Source organism: Dama dama, chromosome 27, assembly GCF_033118175.1.
Source record: "Dama dama isolate Ldn47 chromosome 27, ASM3311817v1, whole genome shotgun sequence".
Taxonomy (NCBI): domain Eukaryota; kingdom Metazoa; phylum Chordata; class Mammalia; order Artiodactyla; family Cervidae; genus Dama; species Dama dama.
Genome location: NC_083707.1, coordinates 24827111 through 24850654, shown reverse-complemented (window position 1 = coordinate 24850654; position 23544 = coordinate 24827111). Strand labels below are relative to the sequence as shown.

The following is a 23544-nucleotide window of genomic DNA, read 5'->3' as shown; positions in this document are numbered from 1 at the left end:
CGCAGCATGTGCTGTTTTCAGATTTTTCAGGGAAGGGCTTACCGCATCCAGTGCATTCTTAAATTCCACTGTTGCTCTTCTTTCTCTGTGAAAACAAAAGAAGGTATTACTTCTTTATGTAAATCCCAAGTTAACATAAAAGCCTCTGACTTTAGATTTTACTTTATTTTTCATTGAGGTGGAAATGAGAATTGTTCCATACTTTTAGAGTTTTCCCAAGCTTTTTTCTTTTAAAATAAAATGTTTATCTAAAGATTTTCTGTCTCTTTTTACAAGAGAATATTGTAATACATCTCAAGAGGAAAGAATACTCACTCAGCATCTTTTGATTTCTCTCTTTTCACTTAAAGCCAGAATTGTAATTGATGTGTGATATGAACTTTACTTTCCTAGACTGGTTTTGCTCTGTTATGTTGGTTTCCTTTAATAAGTAAGTCTATTTCCAAGTGTAAGCCTGTAAGTTTCTTTCATGTTGAATGATACCTGGAAATACTAAACTTGGCAAGTTCAATGTACCCTGTGTAGTTTGGACATGAGGACATTACATGTATGGGCAGCTTTTGTAGTGGACTGTATTTACACGTGCCATCTGCTTTTTTGTTTAGTTTCAATATTGCTTCTTTCTAGACTTTAAATTAGGATTTAAAGTTGTTCAATGAGATAATTCCATTAGCATACCAACATATACCTAAGAGTTGAGTAGTTAGAGGCACCTCATTGACATCTTCCTCTTAAAATGAATCTAGACTGAGACAGTGAGACTTTTTGTATAATATCAGTGACAAATTAAAACCGTGTTATAGATTGATCAACAGGGCCACCACTAGCTAAGTAAAACTTATGGTATGGAATAGAAATAGCCATCCAATCCTCATGTTGTCACAACAAAATAATCTCCCTTCTCAGGGTATCCTTGTGCAGAGCAGATCTTCCATGACCATTGAAAGTGACCTTCCTAATCATATTTTCTTGATCTATTACGTGGATGTATATTTCCAGGTTGGGATACCCAAGCTTAGACAATTACGAAGTAAATTTCATTTCTCTTCTATTGTATTTCTAGTGTAAAATAGGCAGTTTTCTTGTTCTCTTGGAATTTTAGCTGAAGCTAAAAGGATAATGGATGATGCTAAGGATAAATGGATAAAGTTAAGGATAATGGGGTACACGAGTATCCTGTTGTGAAGGGGGTGCTAGACATAGCCTCAGAGGACTCACTGAGAGGAAGCCAGGTGGCCATCGACCATCCCCCAAAAGCCTATTAAACCATAGCTCTGTGGTGTTCCTATTTAAGATATCTTACCAACACTGTTGTCTCTGTCTTGCAGGGGCATTTACCCAAGTAATTTGCCCAGCATTACTCAGCTCATGAGTTAAGTCTTTCTCTGACTCTGCAGCCTCATACCTCACAGGCATTAAGACAGCTCTGCAGCCCCTGTTCTGCTGTAAGTCAGCCCAGTAGAGGAGGGGAATTCGAATAATTCAGGCAATGGGTCAGACTCATTTATTCGGGGAGGTTGAGAAACCCTGGGAATGATGTCTAGTAAGTATCAAAAAGTGGTGCCCCTCAGCTGAATTTGGCTCAGAATCCTCTTTGTCAGGCACATTGTTTAAAACAGGAAACCTCACCAAAAAGTCCAGTTGCGTTTCTTCTCTTGAGTCATTACTCCCCTTCCAGTGGGTATGTGCTTTTGCAGTCCGCAGTCTACCCCTTGTCATCATCTTAGCCTAGCCAGCATGGTCCAGAAAGCATTGCATGTTTTTCGGGGGAATGTCAGGAGACGTGCAGCATGTGACGAGGGGCCGATGTGCACGTAGTTGCAGAAATATAGTTATATAACCAAACCAAACAAACCTTGAGCAGCTAGCTTCTATTTGCAGAAGGTATGCCCTGCCGTGGGGGACTCCAAATCACTTTACTGCCCACCTCATGCACATAACAAATGCTGGAGTTCTACCGTTGAGAGTCATCCCAAACTATCCCAGACATCTCATTTAAGTCAGCATTGTTTTTTTCTCCTCTATCCATATTCTGATCTGCTTGGAGGGTATTCCCAGTGTCCACAGCCAAATAAGTCCTGCTTTCCAGAAAATGAATTGGAATCTGCAGGGTATCCTAAAATGACTCACCCTAAAATGGCTATGGATCTAGTAAACGTAATCAAGATGCCCTCTCTGATACTTGAATCCCGATACTCCTGAGTTCAGCTGCTAGATACTAGCATCATAGTAAACAAAGGCTTTCCAGTTTTTGCTTATTTGACCCTAGAAATGTTAGTCGGAATAGGAAATAATGCCTGTTTTTCAGAGGTAAGGCAAACAAAGTGTATATTTTTAATACACTTAGAACAGTGTTTTTTTTTTATTGATTTTTACTGGAGTATTGTTGCTTTATGGTGTTGTGTTTCTGCTATACAGCAAAGAAAATCAGTTACATGTATACATATATCTCCTGTTTTTACAATTTACTATCCATTTAGGTACCATGGAACAATGAGTAGAGTTCCTTGTGCTATGCAGTAGGTCCTCATTAAATATCTATTTTAATACATAGTATCAATAGTGTACATATGTCAATCCCAAACTCCCAATTCATCCCATCTCTCTTTCTCCCCTTGGTATCCATAAGTTTGTTCTCTCCATCTGTGTCTCTATTTCTGCTTTGCAAGTAAGTTCATCTGTGTCATTTTTCCTGGATTCCACAGATAAAGTGTTATACAATGTTTGTTTTTTTCTCTTTCTGACTTTATACGACAGACTCCAGGTCTATCCATGTCTCTGCAAATGGCACTGTTTCGTTCACTTTTATGACTGGGTAATAGTCCATTTTGGGCTTCCCAGGTAGTAAAGAATCTGTAGTAAAGAATCTGTCTGCTAATGCAGGAGACGCAGGTTCCATCTCTGGGTTGGGAAAATCCCCTGGAGTGGGAATGGTAACCCACTCCAGTATACTTGCCTGGAAAATTTCATGGACAGAGGAGCCTGATGGGCTATAGTCCACGGGGTTGCAAAGAGTCAAACATGATTAAGTGACTGAGCATGCACACAATATTCCATTGTATGTATGTACCACGCCTTCTTTATCCATTCCTCTGCTGATTGACAGTTGCTGCTTGCGTGTCCTGGCTGTTGTAAACAGTGCTGCAGTAGACGTCGGGATGCATGTGTCTTTTTCTGGTTTTCGTCAGGGATACCCAGGAGTGGGATCGTTGGATCATACAGTGGTTCTGTTTTTAGCTTTTTGAGGAACCTCTGTACTGTTCTCCACAGTGACTGTACACCGCCTTACATTCCTACCAACAGTGTGAAAGGGTTCTCTTTTCTTCACATCTCTCCAGCATTTACTGTTTGTAGATTTTTTTGATGATGGCTATTCTAACTGATGTGAGGTAGTACCTCACTGTAGTTTTGATTTGCATTTCTCTAATAATTAGTGATGTGGAACAACTTTTCACACACTTATTGGCCATCTGAATGTCTTCTCTGGAAAAATGTCTATTTAGGACTTGCACCCATTTTTTTCGTTGGGTTGTTTGGTTTTTTGATATTGAACTACATGAGCTGTTTCTATATTTTAGAGATTAATCTTTTGTCAGTTACTTCGTTTGCAAGTATTTTCCCCCAGTCTGAGGGTTGTCTTTTCATTTTTTCTATGGTTTCCTTTGCTTCACAAAAGCTTTTAAGTTTAATTAGGTCCCATTTGTTTATTTTTGTTTTTATTTTCATTAATCTAGGAGGTGTGTCAAAAAAGAGTTCTGCATATATTTTCCTCTAAGAGTTTTATAGTATCTGACCTTAGGTTTAGGTCTTTAATCCATTTGAGTTTACTTTTGTGTATGGTATTAGGGAGTGTTCTAATTTCATTTTTTACATGCAGCTGTCCCATTTTCCCATCATCACTTACTAAAGAGACTTTAGCAAACACATAGAAGAACTAAAGAGCAAAAGTCATTTCAATGGTAGGCATATTGGGACTTCCCTGGCATCCAGTGGTTAGGACTCCATGCTTCTACTGCATGGGGTGCGGGTTGTACCCCTGGTAGGCAGGCAGTAAGAAGATTCTGCATTGCCACACAGTACAGGCAAAAAAAAAAAAGAAAGATCGACAAAGTTTTCATCACCTACAAGCATGCAGTGTTGCATTTCAGTATTTTAGAACATGCTGTACCAAGAAATAATGTTCAAATTTCTGAGTAGGAAATATATATTCAGAAAAAATCATTGAGACCATTGAAATGGGCTCGATATTGACTAACATTCCTTATCCCTACCTTGGCTCCAGCTTGACTATTTAAAATTCAAAATAGCCATGGGTTTTTCTTTTCTTTTCTTTTTTTTTTTTAAATTTATTTTTTTTCCATTTATTTTTATTAGTTGGAGGCTAATTACTTTACAATATTGTAGTGGTTTTTGTCATACATTGACATGGATCAGCCATGGATTTACATGTATTCCCCATCCCCATCCCCCCTCCCACCTCCTTCTCCACCCGATTCCTCTGGGTCTTCCCAGTGCACCAGGCCCGAGCACTTGTCTCATGCATCCAACCTGGGCTGGTGATCTGTTTCACCATAGATAGTATACATGCTGTTCTTTTGAAATATCCCACCCTCACCTTCTCCCACAGAGTTCAAAAGTCTGTTCTGTACTTCTGTGTCTCTTTTTCTGTTTTGCATATAGGGTTATCGTTACCATCTGTCTAAATTCCATATATATGTGTTAGTATGCTGTAATGTTCTTTATCTTTCTGGCTTACTTCACTCTGTATAAGGGGCTCCAGTTTCATCCATCTCATTAGGACTGGTTCAAATGAATTCTTTTTAATGGCTGAGTAATATTCCATGGTGTATATGTACCACAGCTTCCTTATCCATTCATCTGCTGATGGGCATCTAGGTTGCTTCCATGTCCTGGCTATTATAAACAGTGCTGCGATGAACATTGGGGCGCACGTGTCTCTTTCAGATCTGGTTTCCTCAGTGTGTATGCCCAGAAGTGGGATTGCTGGGTCATATGGCAGTTCGGGGTTTTCTTTTCATATTATTGATATCTTGGTTTATTTCTGTCCAACTGCTAATTTTTCTATAATAGAGTCTTAGCTCTAAGACTTGAGGGCAAAATTTTTGTTATTTTAGTAATAATTTACCACAAACACTATAAAAAGACATGTCACCTTTGACTTTGTGGTTCTGGCTTCTAAGCCTCTGATTGTATCATCTCTTTTTTCTTTAATCAACATTTTCCAAAATACACTGCCCCACCGTGCCATTAAAAGAATATTTTTAAAATAGCTTTTAGGATTGCCAAGGGAAAAATTTGAAATCTATGTAGACTCCTAAAAAAATGATCACTCTTTATATAGGTTTTAATTGCTTTGGGAAGTCTTACCTTACATGGTGGGCAAAGGTGGGCTTAATTATAATTTAAGGTACTGCCTTGCCTTATATTGTTTTATGTTGGATTGTAGGTTAATGTCTATAAAGTACTTGGAGTTCTTACACAGGGCTAGAGAAATGTATGCAATTATGTACACACCTTAATGAAAGAGTAAGTGTTGTAAATATTTTATATAGCACATGAACTCTCATGAGGAGGATGGCATCTTTATCGTCTTTGTATCTTCTGTCCCCCATGCCCCACCCCCCGCCCCTCCCCAAGTGGCTGGTACTTTATAAACTCATTAAATGTAAGAATTGAAGGGAAAATGTCTTCTATTATTGTTAGCAACAGTATCATTTATAAGAGATTTCCTAAGCTATTCACTTCCCCATCTGGTTTTAACTCTCATCTGAATATGCTCTCTCTCATTTAAGTGATATTTAGTGTTACACACCTGTAATTATTTGATTGCTAAATTTTATGGTCAACAAGTTGGACATTCAGGTAAAACACCTTGCACATAAACTAGTGTGGTTTCTGTCAGCCGGGGGATATAGAGTCAATACAGCATTTCAGGAGACAGGGACAATTATTGGTCAAAGAACATTAATCAAGTAACTGAAATGTTATAAAATTGGTAGAAATTACACAGAAACCAGGAATAAAAAGGTTGGAGACTGTCTGTGGTCAGCCTTGTACCCTTCTGAGGAGTTTTAGCATTCCTGGAACCATGAATTTAATGTCTCTTCAATTGTGTATGCTTAAGCCCCTTTTTATTACGGGTAATTTTCTGCGTAAAACGATCAGCTAGATAAGCTGTATTTCAAAACTTTTCAATGTCTTTTTATTACATTATCATCACCACGGCTGATTCATTTATGAAACACAAAGCACTCCCATTTGGAGCAATTTATTCTCGTATCAATCCCCCCCCACCCCTTCCCCTCCTGGATTTGCCAGAACACCGTCATGTTCGTGTTCTGAAGGTTAATGCCCAAAGTCAAGCAGACAGGAGCCAAGTGCTGCAAGGTTTCCAAGATTAGGACTGATTCCCTTCACAGAAATAAATGATTCCTGCCATGTTCAGTGATTTTGTGCAGCGCTCCCCACGGCTGAGTGAGTGCATCAATACTGGAGTCCTTACCTGCCACACATACTGATGACACTCGGTGTTAACTTGATTGACTGAGCAGCCCACTGGAGAGGACGCACCTGCGAGAGAAGTGCAGACACATATATTTTTATCCTGGTTGCGAAACATGTATTTTACATTTCTTTTCTTTGGGAGTCATGGTTTCCAATTCCATGGGCTCTCAAGCCACTGCTCGGGTGCCACAAACCTCCACATGCTGTTTGGTTTTCAGAATTCTCCCGAAAACGGTCTCAGGGTCTCTGCCCTCGGCCAAAGCCCGATTTTATGCTTTTGAGGGAAAAATGACAGGAAGGTGACGCTGAAGAGTCTTGACAAATGAGTGACTCTGTGGAATTTTAAGTCTGAAAGGTTCTATCTAGTGATAGACAAGTGGATCATTTAATTCAGTTATGAGAAATCATTTTGACTATATGTTTCTGTTCTGTTTTATTATCATGTTTTTGTAGGCTTTGAGGCAGCAGCAGAAGAGAAGAAATGGAGTCTCAATGATGGTAAACAAGACTGTCCCTCGTGTGGTTCTGACACCATTAAAGGTGTCTGATGAGCAGTCCGATTCGCCTTCAGGTAAAGAGCTAAAATATTCTGTGCTTGGCCAGTTACTTCCCGGAGGAGAGTTCCTCACTGAGAGAGAGAGAGATGTCATGAATTTTCTCTGAAACTGAATACTATTTCCACTTGAGGTTTCATTTAATTTTTTTTTTTTTTCTTATGCCTTTAACTCTTTCCGTGATTCAAACCTAACAGGGCATTTTGCTCTTAAAAAAAAAAAGCAAAAGCACGTCTTGCTCATCATCACAGGACTCCATTTGCGAATGTCAGTAGATGTAAGGAAATGTGTGGTACCACTAGCTGGGTTTCTTTTGCTTTGGCTTTTGTGTGGATGCTGAACTTGAATGCTGGACCACATGCTGATATGTAATGCCATCAAAAGCCGTTCTTCTGTGAGTGTGAATTTGTTTTGCCATCCTCTGCTGCAAAATCTAAGAATCGTTTATTAGTTTTTGTGTTCTGGCAGCATTCTTCTCACCTCAGTGCAGCCCTGACCTTTTCTTCTAATTTACCTTCTGTCACTTTTTCAGCTATGTACCATTCTATTTATTATAGATTGATGTTTGCGTTTTCTCTTCCTGCTTCAGCGTAGTTATTCATAAAGGCATGATCTCTCCCTTCCTTCATCCTTCATCTTTCTGTCTTGGCCTTGCATCGTCTCCAAGTGGCATAGTATTGTTGAAGTGTATTCATATATTTTCACAAAAGATCTGAGTGTTTCTTTTAAAAGCTATCAGATCAGTGAATGTGTTTTTGACTCCACTATTAGGCCATCTGTTCTTGCTTTTTGTTCTGTTTGATTGATTTATTGGACTTTTCTCTTTATATCCAGTAGAGGAATCAGATTGTGGCCAAAGGCAGTGTATTAACTCTTAGAAAAGGAGATTATATCTATGGTTGGTAAAACAATTTGAGATTTTTCTTTTCAAGGACAGCAAGAGGAAGATAATGACATAATAACTATTTCCTCTTTTAGGATCTGAATCTAAAAATGGTGAAGCAGACAGTTCAGATAAAGAAATGAAACATGGGCAAAAATCTCCCACTGGAAAACAAACAAGTCAGCACTTAAAGCGATTAAAAAAGTCTGGTTTAGGTGAGTGTTCAGTTGACTATAACATTTCTCATTTTAGAGATTTAAATCTTGTTGAATGAAATAATAGGAACTTTCTTTTAATAGTTAAACAAGGAAAATTTTAAATCTTCCCAATTTATCTAAACCAAAAAAAGCTGCTAAATAAGGCAGCATATTACAATGGAATGATTTTAAGCTTGTTGCTAAATTTGTGAATGATATTGTTGGACGGAGCAGAGGCTAAAGATAAGGGATTGAAAACGATATACGCATTCAGGCAATTATCTGCCAAGTCATGATTCAGTCTAATGTGCAGTGTTTTGTTCCTGCTACTGGGTTTCACATTATTGGAATACACTGTACTGGGGTGAAGGGGGGAAATGCAACTTTTATAAAGTGTTCATGGAACTAAAGAGTACACTGTTGGGATACGCTGCAGTAAAACTACTCTGCCTTGCTTTTCATCTTATGCTGCTTGAAATATTCAGTAGTGCTTGTCTGAAAAACAGTGTACAATTGCTGAGAAGTGTGGGAGACATACATATTGGATCCTGCAAGTCAGCCCCAGTTTTCTTCTGAAGACTTCCTTCCTGATAACTTTTCATCAGGAAATCAACAGCAGCATTAGAGGGAAAAGAAACATGAAAATTGAAAAAGAGGAAAATATACATATTCTAGGCTGAACATTAAAATTCTAGACCAAACCTGCCCTGTTGGATGTCTGGACCTAATGGCTTCATTTCTCTCAGTTATTTTATCTCTGAGTAAGGGTAATGATCATTGTAACATTTTGTAAAATGGTTGGTAGAAAGTACAAATTTATTGACCTGAACATTATTACTGGTTCTGCCACTTACTTTCTTGGCAACTTAGGGTAATTCTTATTTGCAGAGTTTATTTGTTTATAAAATTCAAGCAAGATTTTAACCCATGTATTTATTGATTGAGTAAAGGTTTATTGATTGCCAACTCTATACCACGATTTTGTTAATTCTGGGAACATGTTTTCAGTAAAGTCTTTATAATAGGGTTTAGATAGCCTTATATCAGAGATCTTTGGGAAAACAGAATTTATTTTTACTTCAAATTCTTTAAATATAGCATAATTATCTTTTTCATTGTTTCCAAGGCTAAATCATTTTGTAGTTATTGTCTGGCCCCATGTATAAGTTAGTGTATAACCATACCTACATATATATTGACATTTGCCCCCTAATCTTTGAGTTTCCTAAAGTATTTTAAGTAGCTTCTGAAGTTGAAAAGTGTAATGGGAGAGTGATACGTAAAGAATATCCTAAAAAAGAAACAAGTCCCCCAAAACATCGTGTTATGATACCTTAAGTAATTAAAAAGTCAGTGAGCATCTGTTAAATCTGTGTGCTACCAAACTCAGGAAAGTCAACACCATATTATGAGTTTAAGAAAATTCAAGGCACAAGGACCTCTTCATTTCTTTACTTAGCTGCCTTCAGGGGTGGGAGGTCAGCAAGGCTTGTACTACTCATATCAGGATCCTGTCAGATGCTCAAGTCTTCAGTCAGGATCTCTTGTTTTAATTGTCATAACCTAGGAATCCTGCATACCACTAAACATCTTATACGTAAACAAAAAACAGTAAAGGTATTTTGGCTCATTTGCTAGCAAATTTAAAAGGTGATAAAGGAGACCACCATGTTCTTTTTAACCTGCTTTTTGTTGGACTACAAAGTACTAGAAATAATGAAGCTACTTTAAGGAAGGAATGGAAAAGTAAAATCTTACCCACTCCCTGTATTTAATGCAGTGGTTTAGGTACTGAGGGGCTTCCCTGGTGGCTCAGTGGTAGAGAATTCGCCTGCCAATGCAGGAGACCTGGGTTCGATCCCTGGGTGGGGAAGATCCTCTGGAGAAGGAAATGGCAACCCACTCCAGTATCCTCGCCTGGAAAATCCCAGGGACAGAGGAGCCTGGCAGGCTACATTCCATGGGGCCGCAGAAGACTTGGACATGAGTTAGTGACTGAACAACAACTAGATACTTTGCCATGTTATCTCATTTACTTCAATTATGTACAGTAGGATGATTTTTATTTTGCACCTGAATAAACTGAGGGCCAGAGGGTGAAGGAGGTTGTCCATAAATGACATGGCTAAAGATACAAGCCAGGGGCCGGCTGGCTCCCAACATTTAAACTGTTATCTGGGGATATGTTCTGAATGTCTAGTCTCCCTAGACCTGTGGGCACCAATGAAAAGCAACATAGCATCCACGGTGTGGTGAGCCTGCCATGGGCATTAAAATGTAGGGACACTAGTTACACATACAGGGAGAGCTAGCAACTGACGGATTTGCTGGCTGATCCTGTAAAATCAGACAGAGGAAGAAGGTGGGATTTAAAACAAGTCATTTAATGTAAAAATCTGTCCAAAGTTACCTGAAGTTGATTACTAGGAAGGAACTCTGACTGACTGACTGACCCAGCAACCAGCTGAGGATAGTGGCTTCTTTTGTGCAAATGAAGTCGGCAGTACTGATTAAGCCTCCAGTGTATGCCCAGCACTACAAAATGAGAAGTGAAAACATGTCAAAGGAAAGTAAAATGGCCTTAACTGTAACCATCTCCAGATAGTATCCCATGCCTCTTTTAGGAAGTGATGTTTCTGATGTTCTGTGACCTTAGGGATCTTTTAGATGCCTTTTAGAGTAAAAGATTCTGTGTGCTGTACAACATTTTAGAATCAGGATGGTTTTATTACTACATATATATATGTACATTTTGCTCCCCAGTCTTTGGCATTAAGTCTTTACTTCCTTAGAAACAGTGACTTCCCATCTATCTTTGTAGTACTTTTTGCACCCATTATCTCTCTCTCATTTAGTAGGTGTTGAATACATTTTCAGCGAGTTATTTATAAGTTACAGGATGGCAAGTGTATTTGTCTTGATGAGTGAGGCATCCTGTAGTTTTCTGCAAGGTAGGGTAGTTACTTTTATGTAGTTGAGTAAGAATGACCCTGTGCTTCTTGGGGAATGTCTTTCTTTGTTGAACCGACACGGGGTGAATGCAAAACCAGATGAGCCCTCCCAGCTCCTTAGCCAGCCAGCCTGAGAGTCCTCTGCTTCTCCTACCAGTTAAGACATCTAATTCACACAGTTTTAGAAATGTAACTTTAACCTTCTTTGTCTTCTCTATGGGGAGCTAGCTATATAAGTCCTAGCCTGTTGAAATCATTCTGAATGAAAATAAATGCTCTAAGTCTATTCTACCTTCAGCTGGTAATTCTGAAATTAAATCCAGTCCAAATTAGACTTCAGATTGTTAAATCTAGAGTTTGATCCTCATTGTTAGATTATCCTCACAGGACATAAAATACTCCTAGTTGTCCCTGAATGCTTCTTTTTGGTCTTTGGCAATTACTTCATTTGTCCAAGAGCGGAATATTCACCCTGTCCAAGGTAATAGGTTTCAACAGGATCTTGGAATCTAAATGTATGTAGCCCAGGACACAGTGAATCCCAGTGTCTCCCGAGGACCCTGCAGTAAAAGACGGGCCACAGCCCAACCGTCCTCGGGTTCCTTCCCAGGGCAGCTTTCCGGGGAGGGTTAGGAGCACACAGTAAAGCAATCGTGGTGGTGGTGGTAATGGTGGAAGAGGGATAGGAAAATAGTAATAATAAAGCTTCAGTGTCCCTCAGCTGTTCCGGTTCTGATAGTGATCTTAAAATTCTTATGAGAAGTATTGATACATCACTCAGCTTGGGCATAGATTTTTTTTTTTTTTCCGTTTTATCTTATTTGTTCTTGGCCAGGGTTTTGTATAAAAATTATAAGGCTATTTTCTCTGAGTAGCTCTCTGACTGAGTAGACATAGTAATGTGGGATACTCTGAGTGAATGCAGTTGAAAAAGAAAATGGATCTAAAGAGTATTTCTCTGATGACATTACATTAAAAAACAACCAAAACCTTGTTGGTCCCTCTCCCATTTCTGAATCATGCATGGTAGAAAATACTAATCTGACATGCATGAAAACAAACTTAACAATATCTACAAGGGCCCTTTTATTATCTCAGGGCTTGAAAATTAGTATAGTATTAGACCACCAAATGACTAGGTGGAAAAACCACATCAGTGAGATGTAAGGTAGGTTCTGACTGAAAATGGAGTTTGAAGTATGTGGGTTTTTTTTTGCCTAATCAGTTGTTTTAATGTCCTTTATCATTATCTTGTTGGTGGTTTAGTCGCTAAGTCATGTTCAACTCTTGTGACCCCATGGACTGTAGCCCCCCAGGCTCCTCTGTCCATGGAATTTCCCAGGTAATAATACTGGAGAATGTTTCCATTTCCTTCTCCAGGGGATCTTGCAGACCCACAGATCGAATCCAGGTCTCCTGTGTTGCAGGCGGATTTTTTACTGACTAAGCCACCATGGAAGCCCATATCCTTATCTTAGCAAAGGATAAAACTCATATAAAACCTCACCTATGGAGTTTTCTGAGAGATGGATTATGAAATTTACAAAAAATTATTAATGATAATCTTTCTTACCACTTTTTTGGTATTAATTTCTTGTATATTTCCATAACTGAAATGAAAGTTCCTTGAATTAGAGGTCGTTGACCTATACCATTTATAATTATGCTTCATCCTAGTCACACAGTAGGAGTTTAAAAACGTGCTTGCTAAACAAAATCAAATTGCTGATGGATGTCTCTGAGGGGATTTTAATAAATGTCCTCGGTGAGCCCAACTTCTGGGATTCATTCCAGTATATTTTATTTGGTTTAATCTTTTTGTAGTGAAGAATTACAACTTTGCTGGTTTCATAAAATGTTACATATTTTTAAAATAAATTAATGCAGGAAAGTAAAAAAAATTGAATAGTAACCCGAAATCATGTCATCAGCAATAACTTTCCCTGTTGTTTTATAAATACTATTTGACATGTCCTAATGGGTAGCCATAGTCAGAGGTCATCTTAGAAAAACCGAATTATACCATTTTAATTAAAAATACTAAATTTAAATAAGTTTGGGCCTGAATAATAGAAAAGAATGGAAGTAAAACCAAAATCAAAATGGCTAAACATTGCCACAAGATGTAGTCATATCTGAAAGTTCTCTCCAAAGCTGTTAAAATGTGACAGACTGAAATAGAAGTGATAATTTTTTTAACTAGTCAAACTTTGGATGATATATTTTGAAGGAAGCGGGGAGATAATTGCACTTATAGTCCCTCTTAACCTCCATGTTTTTGTTATGTTATTTTTTAAATGGGCTTCCCTGGTGGCTCAGCTGGTAAAGAATCTGCCTGCAATGTGGGAGACCTGGGTTCAGTCCCTGGGTTGGGAAGATCCCCTGGAGAAGGCAGTGACTACCCACTCCAGTATTCTGACCTGGAGAATTCCATGGACTGTATAGTCCATAGGGTTGCAAAGAGTTCATCAAGGTTATTAACATTTTAAAATCTTTTTTTTTTTTAAACCATAATCCCTGTTTGTCACTAACCTCATGGTACTATATTGTAATTGAGTCAATGCTCCCTGATAGAATTTTTACAGTCTCTTCATTTTGTGAAGGGTCCTCAGATTTAGGTTGTAGATGGCTAGATTTTGCCCTCTGATAATTATTTTTTCTTTAGACTTCACTCTTCAAAAGCCTACTTTTCTTCACTGAGCTCTTTCAGAATCTATTCCTTTGTAATTTTTTTGAGACAATGAAGAACTCTTTGATTTTGAACTCTTTCTGTATTTCTTTGGGCAGTTCTTGCAACATAAGGCTTTGGTCTGCCTCTTTGATGGGCTCCTTCCCTCTGCTTTAGTGTATCTCCTGTGGACCTTTTATGCACTAATCCTGTGGGGTTTCCCTTCTGGAAAATAGAAAATTTTAAGCCAACAAGAGCTCCAGAGTCTGCCGCCTTTACTCAGACTGATGCTCTTCAAACTCCCTTTGGTTAGGATAATTTCCCTGACCTGGATCAGACGCTTTCCCATGATTTTATCAACTCCTAATGTTGTCTTCTGTAGTATAGACACTTAGTGTGGCAATTTGGCAGTTGTCCCTTCTCTTTGCTTGTCTGGACTTCAACTACTTTATACTCTCTGTAAGTTTAAGTTTAGTCGCTCAGTCATGTCCGACTCTTTGCGATCCCATGGATTGTAGACTACCAGGCTCCTCCGTCCATGGGATTTTCCAGGCAAGAGTACTGGAGTGGGCTGCCATTTCCTTCTCCAGAGGATCTTCCCCACCCAGTGATCAAACCCGGGTCTCCCACATTGTAGGCAGACACTTTACCATCTGAGCCACCAGGGAAGTCTTATACTCTCTAGTGTCCAGGAATTAAACTCTAAGATAACTGCATCTTTTCTTCCTCTGATTAGTGTAGGGAGGTGAGGTACCAGCTTTGATAAGATAAGACAGCTATAAGATAAGATCAGATATAATGAGCTTGTTCTTAAGCCAATTAAGAGTAAGTATGTTAGGATAATTAAAATGGGATTAAACATCCTGTGTGGCAACAAATTTAGCAATAAGTTCATCTGCACTTTTTTCCGAGATTATAATGAATATTTTTGCTTAGATGGACATCTTTGAAATAGATCTTGTTTCTTGATTCTGTCATAAAAGCCTATGTACCTCTGAATCTTTCTTTTTTCCCCTTTGATGCTCTTAAATATTTTGAACCATGCCAGATAGTAACAGACAGCATAAGTTTGACTTCTCACATTGTCCATAACATGTTTCCAATTTTACAATTTTCCCATTTCCCCAATACTCCCTCCCAAAGTCACCCTTGGTAAATGACCCCAACTTCCTCTCATGGAGAGTAGTTCAACCATTGATTAGAATTAAGCAGATTCCTTTTCTATATTTTCAGCATTTCTGTGTCTAAGTTCTACCTTTGCCTCCCCTGTTGAGAAAAAATAACTTCTTCCTAATTCCTTTCTCCTGGTAGTCTATTTTATTTTCCTGTGAAACACTTTAAATATGTAGAAGAATAAAGATGCTAATCAAACATACATCTGTATCACTTTGACTTCACTCCTAACAAATGTCAGGAGTTTTTTGGGAATCCTTTAGATTTTTTCTTTTTTAATTGTTGTACATTTTTGTGTTTATAAGTGAGATTGGCCACAAATTCTCTTTCTCGTATTATCCTTGTATGTCCTTATTTTGAAATAGAAGTTATATTAACTTCATAAAGTAAATTTAAGAGCTGTCTTTCTTTACCTATTCTCTGAAATATATATATAAGATAAGTGGTGGGAGAGTTGCTTGATGTATTGGTAAAATTAGTCTTCAGAGCTGTTTGTAATATGTGATGTGTGTACACTTTGAGTAGGAGGGTTTTCTATTTATTTTACAAGAATTTACACAAATTTATTGAGGTTTGCTATTTTTAATATAATTTGAAAATTTGTGAACTTGAAATATTTTAGTTTATCTGGTGTTGGCTAAAATCATAGTAGTATGCTTTTTACACCTGTCTCAGGTGGCACAGTGGTAAATAATCTGCTTGCCAGTGCAGGAGATGCAAGAGATACAGGTTCAATCCCTGGGTCAGGATAATTCCCTTAGGAAGGAGATGGCAACCCACTCCAGCATTCTTGCCTGGAAAATTCCATGGACAGAGGAGCCTGGTAGCAGTCTAACACGACTGAGCATATGCACACACATACTTTTTTAAATCTAATATTCATTGTAATTATATTTGCCTTTGAATCTATACTATACCTCAAATTATGTGCCTACCCTTTATTCCTATTAATGTTTATTTAAGCCATCTCTCATTAGAGGCATACCTATTTTATTAATGTTAATGTGAAAAATCCTTTTTCTGTTCTTGATGGTATCATAATTCTTTTCTATTTATGAATATCCATTCTGCTTCTTGACAATCCTTCTTCAGTTTTTATTCTATAGTTCATTCATTAACTTCTCGATTTGCACACTCAACTCTTGAATTTTCAGTATTTTTTCTACTCTTAAATATGCACAATTTATCTTTAAAACCAATTTAGCTGCTTTTTACACATTTTGGCATGTCACTTAGAATCTAAATATTTTGTAATTTCCATTACTTAGAATTACTTAGAAGTTTGCTTCCAAGTTTCCAAACATATAATGGGTGTGGGAAGACCAGAGAGTTGCTACATTTCTGTTATTGATATCTAAGTGTACTTCTTTGTGGATAAAAAGATAAGATTTTCTATTATTCTTCAGTATTTGTTCAGACTCACTGGTCTGTTTTGGATGTTTTTTTTTTTTAACTGTTCCTTGAGTGCTGACTGAAAAAAAATGCCTTATCTCAGTTCAGTGCTGTATGTTAAATTCATTGGCTTAAGGTTGATTATAGAGTTTTTAAAGTCCTCTGTATTCTTAAGACAAGTTTTTTACCTGTCATCTCAGTCACTCAGTCATGTCCAACTCTTTGTGACCCCATGGACTGTAGCCCAGCAGGCTCCTCTGTCCATGGGATTTCCCAGGAAAGAATACTGGAGTGGGTAGTCATTCCTTTCTCCAGGAGATTTTCCTGATCCAGGGATTGAACCCAGGTCTCCTGTATTGCAGGCAGGTTCTTCACCATCTAATGTCTGATAAAATATGTTCAGATATCCCACTAGCATTATAGAGTACCAACTTCTCTTTTTAATTCTCTCAATTTTAAAGTTTGAATGTTGTGCAGTTTAAATGGATGCAGGCTTAAGGTCATTGTATTTTCCCAGTGAATTATTCATTTTATACCTAAGGAGTTGCTTTCTTACCCCCAAAAATGTATATATATTTTTAAAGCTTTGTTTATCTTTATCTGATGTTAATATTGTGGTATTGCTTTTCTTCTTGTGTTGAATGTCTGCCTGCTGTTTTGAGTTTTTTTTCCTCATTTTCTTCTATTCATGTGCTCTTTAAGTGTATCTCTTGTAAGGCAGCATATAATTGGATTGTGTTACTTTTAAAAACTAATATAAAAATCCACTTGTATATTTTTTTATTGTGTTGGGGGACTTAATGAAATTTTTTTTTCTCCTTTTATGACTTCATGTTATTGAGTTTTCTTTCCAGGAATTTATTTGGAAGTTCTAAGTCTTTTATTTTTCCCAATGGCACCTATAGACTCTACCTATAGAGTTTTAACAAGGTTGAAAACTAGATGGTATCTCTGTTCCCAAACAGTGCCAGAGTTATTCAGAGTCTCAATTCAGTCACACTGTATCATCTCTTATGCAAGTGTGTACTGTTTTCTTTTTCTTTTTTCCATTTTAATTCCTGTTAGTTTTATTTTCCACTGTTAGTATTTATTTGGAAATATATCTATTCATCTTCTAGTTTTTTATTACTTCTGCAACCCACCCATTCATTCTTTGAGTTAATTTCTTTGTTAAAAGCATGCACTAGTGATTTTTCAGCATGATTCTCTAAGGGATTATTGTTCAGTTGCTAAATTGTGTCCAACTCTTTGTAACCCCATGGATTGCAGTACTCCAGGCTTCCCTGTCCTTCACTATCTCCCAAGTTTGTGCAAACTCATGTCCATTGTGGAGAAGACAATGGCAACCCACTTCAGTACTCTTGCCTGGAAACTCCCATGGACAGAGGAACCTGGTAGACTGCAGTCCATGAGGTCGCAAAGAGTCGGACACGACTGAGTGACTTCACTTTCACTTTTCACTTTCATGCATTGGAGAAGGAAATGGCAACCCACTCCAATGTTCTCGCCTGGAGAATCCCAGGGACAGCAGAGCCTGGTGGGCTGTTGTCTGTGGGGTCGCACAGAGTCAGACACGACTGAAGCGACTTAGCAGCAGCAGCAGCAGCAACAGCATGTCCGTTGAGAGAGCGATGCCATCCAGCCTTCTCATCCTGTTGCCCCTTTCTCCACTTGTGCTCAACCTTTCCCAGCATCACTATCTTTTTCCAGTGAGTTGGCTCTTTGCATCAGGTGGCCAAAGTATTGGAGCTTCAGCTTCAGCATCAATCCTTCCAATGAATATTCAGGGTTGATTTCCTTTAGGATTGACTGGTTTGATCTTCTTACAGTCCAAAGGACTCTTCAAGAATCTTCTCCAGCACCACAATTTAAAAGCGTCACTTCTTCAGCACTCAGCCTTCTTTATGGTCCAGCTCTCACATCCGTACATGACTACAGAAAAGCCATAACTTTGACTATATGGACCTTTGTCAGCAAAGTCATGTCTCTGCTTTTTAATACACTGCCTAGGTTTGTCATAGCTTTTCTTCCAGGAAGAAAGAATCCTTTAATTTTGTGGCTGCAGTCACCATTCTCAGTGATTTTGGAGCCCAAGAAAATAAAATCTGTTACTGTTTCCACTTTTTCTTCATCTATTTCCATGAAGTGATAGGACCAGATGTCACCATTTTAGGTTTTTTTAAATGCTGAGTTTTAAGCCAGCTTTTTACTCTATTCTTTCACCTTCATCAAGAGGCTCTTTAGTTCTTCTTCTCTTTCTGTCATTAGTGTGGTATCATCTGCATATCTGAGAGAATTTCCATTTTGGATAGTACTGAAAATATTCTTATATCATTGCTATCATTGCCATTTAGAAGGACATTTTTGTTAATGAAATTCTAGATCAAAACTTATTTTCTTTTGGCCCTTTGAAGATATTTCATTGTCATCTGTTATTTATTGGTAATACAATTCCTGGGTCTTACATTGATCTCTTTGCAGGTAATCTGTTTTTGCTCAAAATAATTTCAAGATATTCTTTTTATTTTTGATATTTTGCTGTTTCAATGCATCAAATGGAGGAATGAGTATTTATCCTTTTTGTGATTTGGTATGTTGCTTTTTCTGAGGACTCTTGTCATTTTTTAGTTCTTAAACTTGGAGAAACATTTGCTCTTCAAATATTGCCCCTCTGCACTCTGCTGTGTTTTTTCATCCTCACACTCCTATAAATGTGCATCCTGACTACTTAATCTATTCCCTGTATTTTTGCTCTATCCTGCATTTTTGACTCATTTTTAATGCTGCGTTCCAGATATTTTTATCAACTTTATCTAGACCTGGTGCTATTTTGGGTTAAATAAACAGATGGTATTGAGTGAAGTAGACGTTATGAAGATTAAAGACAACTAAGGCAAGATAGAAACGCAAAGAAGCTTTGGAGATTTTCTTCTGAAATATCACTACGCTGAAAAGAGACACAATTAAATACATTATCGAATATATATATACCTTCAGTATACATTATATGTGTGTGTACAGGTGTATGTTTTCCCAATGTATAGTGAATTCATACCTCTTGCTTATTTATCACAGGACACTTGAAATGGACCAAAGCTGAGGACATTGACATAGAAACCCCGGGATCTATTCTTGTCAACACTAACTTGAGGGCATTAATAAATAAACATACATTTGCTTCCTTACCTCAGCATTTTCAACAGTACCTCCTGCTTTTGCTCCCAGAAGTGGATAGGCAGGTAAGTAGAAGTTTCAGACATTTGATATCAGTTACCAGTTATATCATTATGAAGTAGCAGGTCTGCTATCGAAGATGACTGATACCTGAGTGGATGGTTTTGTAATAATCTAGTATACTTATGTAATTTATATACTTATTGCTGGCATTAGTATGTTTGCTTAATCTGCCAAAACAGACTCATTTTTTGTTATCACTAGTGAGCCAATTCAAATTTTAAAATATAGCACACTGCCATAGAGTGGAAACAACAGACCTACCTACATTGGGAAGGAAAAACAAAGAAATCAAATGTTCCATTATCAAATAAATCTTTGAAATAGCTGCTCCTTTGCCCTGAGGGAATATTGAAGTGCAGCAATAAAAAGCCAGGGTTTCTAAGAAATTATGTAAATGTTTTCATTCTCAACTCTTTCCAAAAAGCATTTAAAATTTATATTTGGAGTTGGCTTCTGAGAGTCTATCATCATGAATATGATTGCCTATAAATAATCACCTTTTTATCTTTATTTTTAGTTGAACTGGAAATGCTTTAAGTGTATTTTTGTATTTTTGAAAAGTTTCTAAAATAAGGAAGTACAAATATAGACTCATAATAGCAGGCATCAATCATCTTCTAAAGCTGTTTCCTTTGAAAAGAAAAAAAAATACTTCATCACATAAACTTTTATTAAATTTCACAAAAATTATTAAATGGTAACTAAGGAAACATTTCCTTGCAATTCTCATTTCAATAAGGGTTGACACTGTATGTAATTTCCAGTTGATGGACATATTATGCATGTGTTTATAAATTTGCATCTCAAAACTATAGACACATCCATAAATTGATATGCACAAGGTTGATTCAATATTTCCATATTATTTTGAACAAATATTCTTAGCTTTTTATTTGATTCCATTTTCTGCTAACTTACCAACCCTTTCATACATACTTAAAATTTGATGAGCTGCTGTTTTTACCATTCTTTTGTATCTCTTTGGTGGATATTATTGTTCATTTTAGGAAAATACTATTTTGATTTTTGTGCATTTTTGTTTGAAAATTTATTCAATATTTACTTCTGAATATAATACATATTTGGTGCTTTGGAATAACAGAAATACAGTAAGTGCCTATTACATATTTATTGAATCAGAGATTAAATACACTCTAGTTGGATACAGAAGCTATATTCCTAAATAATGAAAATATGAGCTAGAAACAGGTGAACTTAGAGAGAAAAGCACAAAGTAAATTGAACTTTTATATGTAGAAGGGAAAAAAAAATCACAGACAATTCAAGATCCTTGAATTGGGCCTAGAAGTATAGGCAGAATTTGAATAAAATAGATGGAGATGTGTTTTATGTGAAATATTCAAATATACAAAATCAAAAGCAAATTGTGAGCGGAGTCTGGATTATAGGAACAACAGTACCAATGTGTCTGGAATGACAAATTAGAAGTCAGTTTTAGAAGATGCCTTGAGTATAAGGCTAAAAAGTCTGAACAGTGTTCTGCTGTTTGCAGTGCAAAGCCACTGAGGGCTTTTGAGCAGAGCTGTGTAATAAGATCACTACTTCTTAAGGAAATTATTCTGGCAATACTGAAAAGGGAATGTTAGAGATGGGAAGTATGAAAGTGGAAAGGGTTGTTAGAAAGTCGTTTTAGTTGTTCCAGAAGGCAAAATGAGGGCTTGAATTTGAGGAATAGCATTGAACTTGAAAAGGAATGTGGTTTAGCTGCTAAGTTGTACCTAGCTCTTACAACCCCATGGACTGTAGCCTGCCTGGCTTCTCTGTCCTTGGGATTCTCCAGGCAAGAATACTGGAGTGGGTTGCCATTTCCTTCTCCAGGGAATCTTCCGGACCCAGGGATCAAACCCAGGTCTCCTGCATTGCAGGCAGATTCTTTACCAACTGAGCTACAAGAGAAAAGGAGTAGGATAATGCAGTTACCACTGCCACCATCATCCAGTGACAGCAATTTTACATTTTGCCAAATAACACTTGAAGCAGGATGTCGGGAGAAGTCACTGATAATTCTTGGGTTTCAAGTTGGTATGACGTTCAGGTATTTAGAAAAACTTTGTTTATTTGGGGGACAGTGAACTTATTAGCTGTACAACTATTCCCTCTACTTCAAGTTATGTGTGGTTTATCTTGTTTGCAGTTCTACCTCCTGTTGCTGGAATGAGATTCAGCATATATAAAATACTCACATCTTTTTACAGTGAAGAAATGACAGATTGTTTTAGTATTAACCAAATATTTCACTAACCCAGAAGGCCACTCTAAATAAGTCTAATATTTAAACCAACCTGTAGCAATCTCTGTTACTCAGTATTTTCCAGTCACTGTGAGGCATATAAATGAATAAGGCACAATATCTGTCCTCAAAGAACACGTAGGTCATTGGGAAATTATGTATTCAAGAAATACTTACTGAGCATGTATTATTACTTTGCTAAATACAGAGGCTTCAAAAATGAATCTTGCAGAGGAATAGCAGGTGGAGGAGAAAGACAAAGCTTATCCTGAAATATAGCTTCCTGTTTACTAGGAAAGAAGTCTGATAACTGGATAGATCTGTGGGAAATTTAGCATAAGACCAGGCAGAGTCCCATAAATAGAAGTATAAAGAAAGTCCTCAGAAGGCAGAGAGAGTGAAGAACTTTAATCTGAAAGTAGTACTGAAGAAGATTTTATGATGAAACAGATGCTTAACTTGCACCTTGAAGGTGTTTTGTAAGTAGTGTCAAGAGAAAGTGCACATTACAGAGGGAGAGCTTGTCGTTTACAAAGACTTGCTGTGTGTATGGTAGGATGCTGTGCTAAAGGACAGCATGGTCTACAACCTGGAAGACTTGGTTGCAGAGTCAACTCTTATAACTTTTTCCGAAACCAGGGGGTACTCAAGAGATTTCTCAAATGAGAAGCAGCAGACATAAAATAATTTAAATAAATATTTTAGTGCCTGGACCTAGGGCAGGAAAAGAAGATCCAAAGGATAAATAAAGTCAGTCCTTATTTTCTCTTAGGAGCCAGTAGCCCTGTAAATAATACAGAAAGATAAGACCCAGGGAGACTGGGTAAGGGATAAAGACAGTAGTTGAGATAAGAGATTAAGAGTCTGCTTTGATTTATGTCATCTAGTGTTCTGCCTATGTTTTCCTCTAAGAGTTTTATAGTTTCTGGTCTTACATTTAGGTCTTTAATCCATTTTGAATTTATCTTTGTGTATGGTGTTAGGAAGTGTTCTAATTTCATTCTTTTACATGTAGCTATCCAGTTTTCCCAACACCATTTATTGAAGAGGCTGTCATTGCCCCATTGTATATTCTTGCCTCTTTTGTCAAAAATAAGGCAATCATAGGTGCATGGGTTTATTTCTGGGCTTTCTGTCTTGTTCCATTAGTCTATATTTATGTTTTTGTGCAAGTACCATACTGTCTTGATGACTGTAGCTTTGTAGTATAATCTGAAGTCAGGAAGGTTGATTCCTCCAGCTCCATTCCTCTTTTTCAAAACTGGTTTGGCTTATCTTTTGTGTTTCCATATGAATTGTGAAATTTTTTCATTCTAGTTCTGTGAAAAATACCACTAGTAATTTGATAGGGATCATATTGAATCTGTAGATTGCATTTGGTAGTATATTCATTTTCACAATATTGATTCTTCCCATCCAGGAACATGGAACATTTCTCTATCTGTTTATGTTGTCTTTGATTTCTTTCATTAGTGTCTTGTAATTTTCTGTGTACAGTTCTTTTGTCTCATTAGGGCTGATATAAATCAAAGCAAGATCCACTATGACCCACCTCCTAGAGCAACAGAAGTAAAAATAAAAGTAAACACATGGGACCTGATTAAATTTAAAAACTTTTGCACAGCAAAGGAAACTATAGACAAGGTGAAAAGACAGCCCTCAGAATGGGAAAATAATAGCAAATGAAACAACTGACAAACTTGGATTAATTTC

General features: G+C 37.3%; 1 protein-coding gene across 1 annotated transcript in view; it reads left to right on the top strand.

The window, feature by feature from the left end:
• The window catches only part of ASXL3 (ASXL transcriptional regulator 3), a 187866-nt gene that overhangs the window by 95703 nt on the left and 68619 nt on the right, over positions 1–23544 (top strand). Inside the window, exons 9-11 of the mRNA XM_061130910.1 lie at positions 6979–7096; positions 8058–8177; positions 19419–19582. Coding sequence (XP_060986893.1) covers positions 6979–7096; positions 8058–8177; positions 19419–19582 — 402 coding nt within the window. The remainder of the gene's footprint in view (positions 1–6978; positions 7097–8057; positions 8178–19418; positions 19583–23544) is intronic.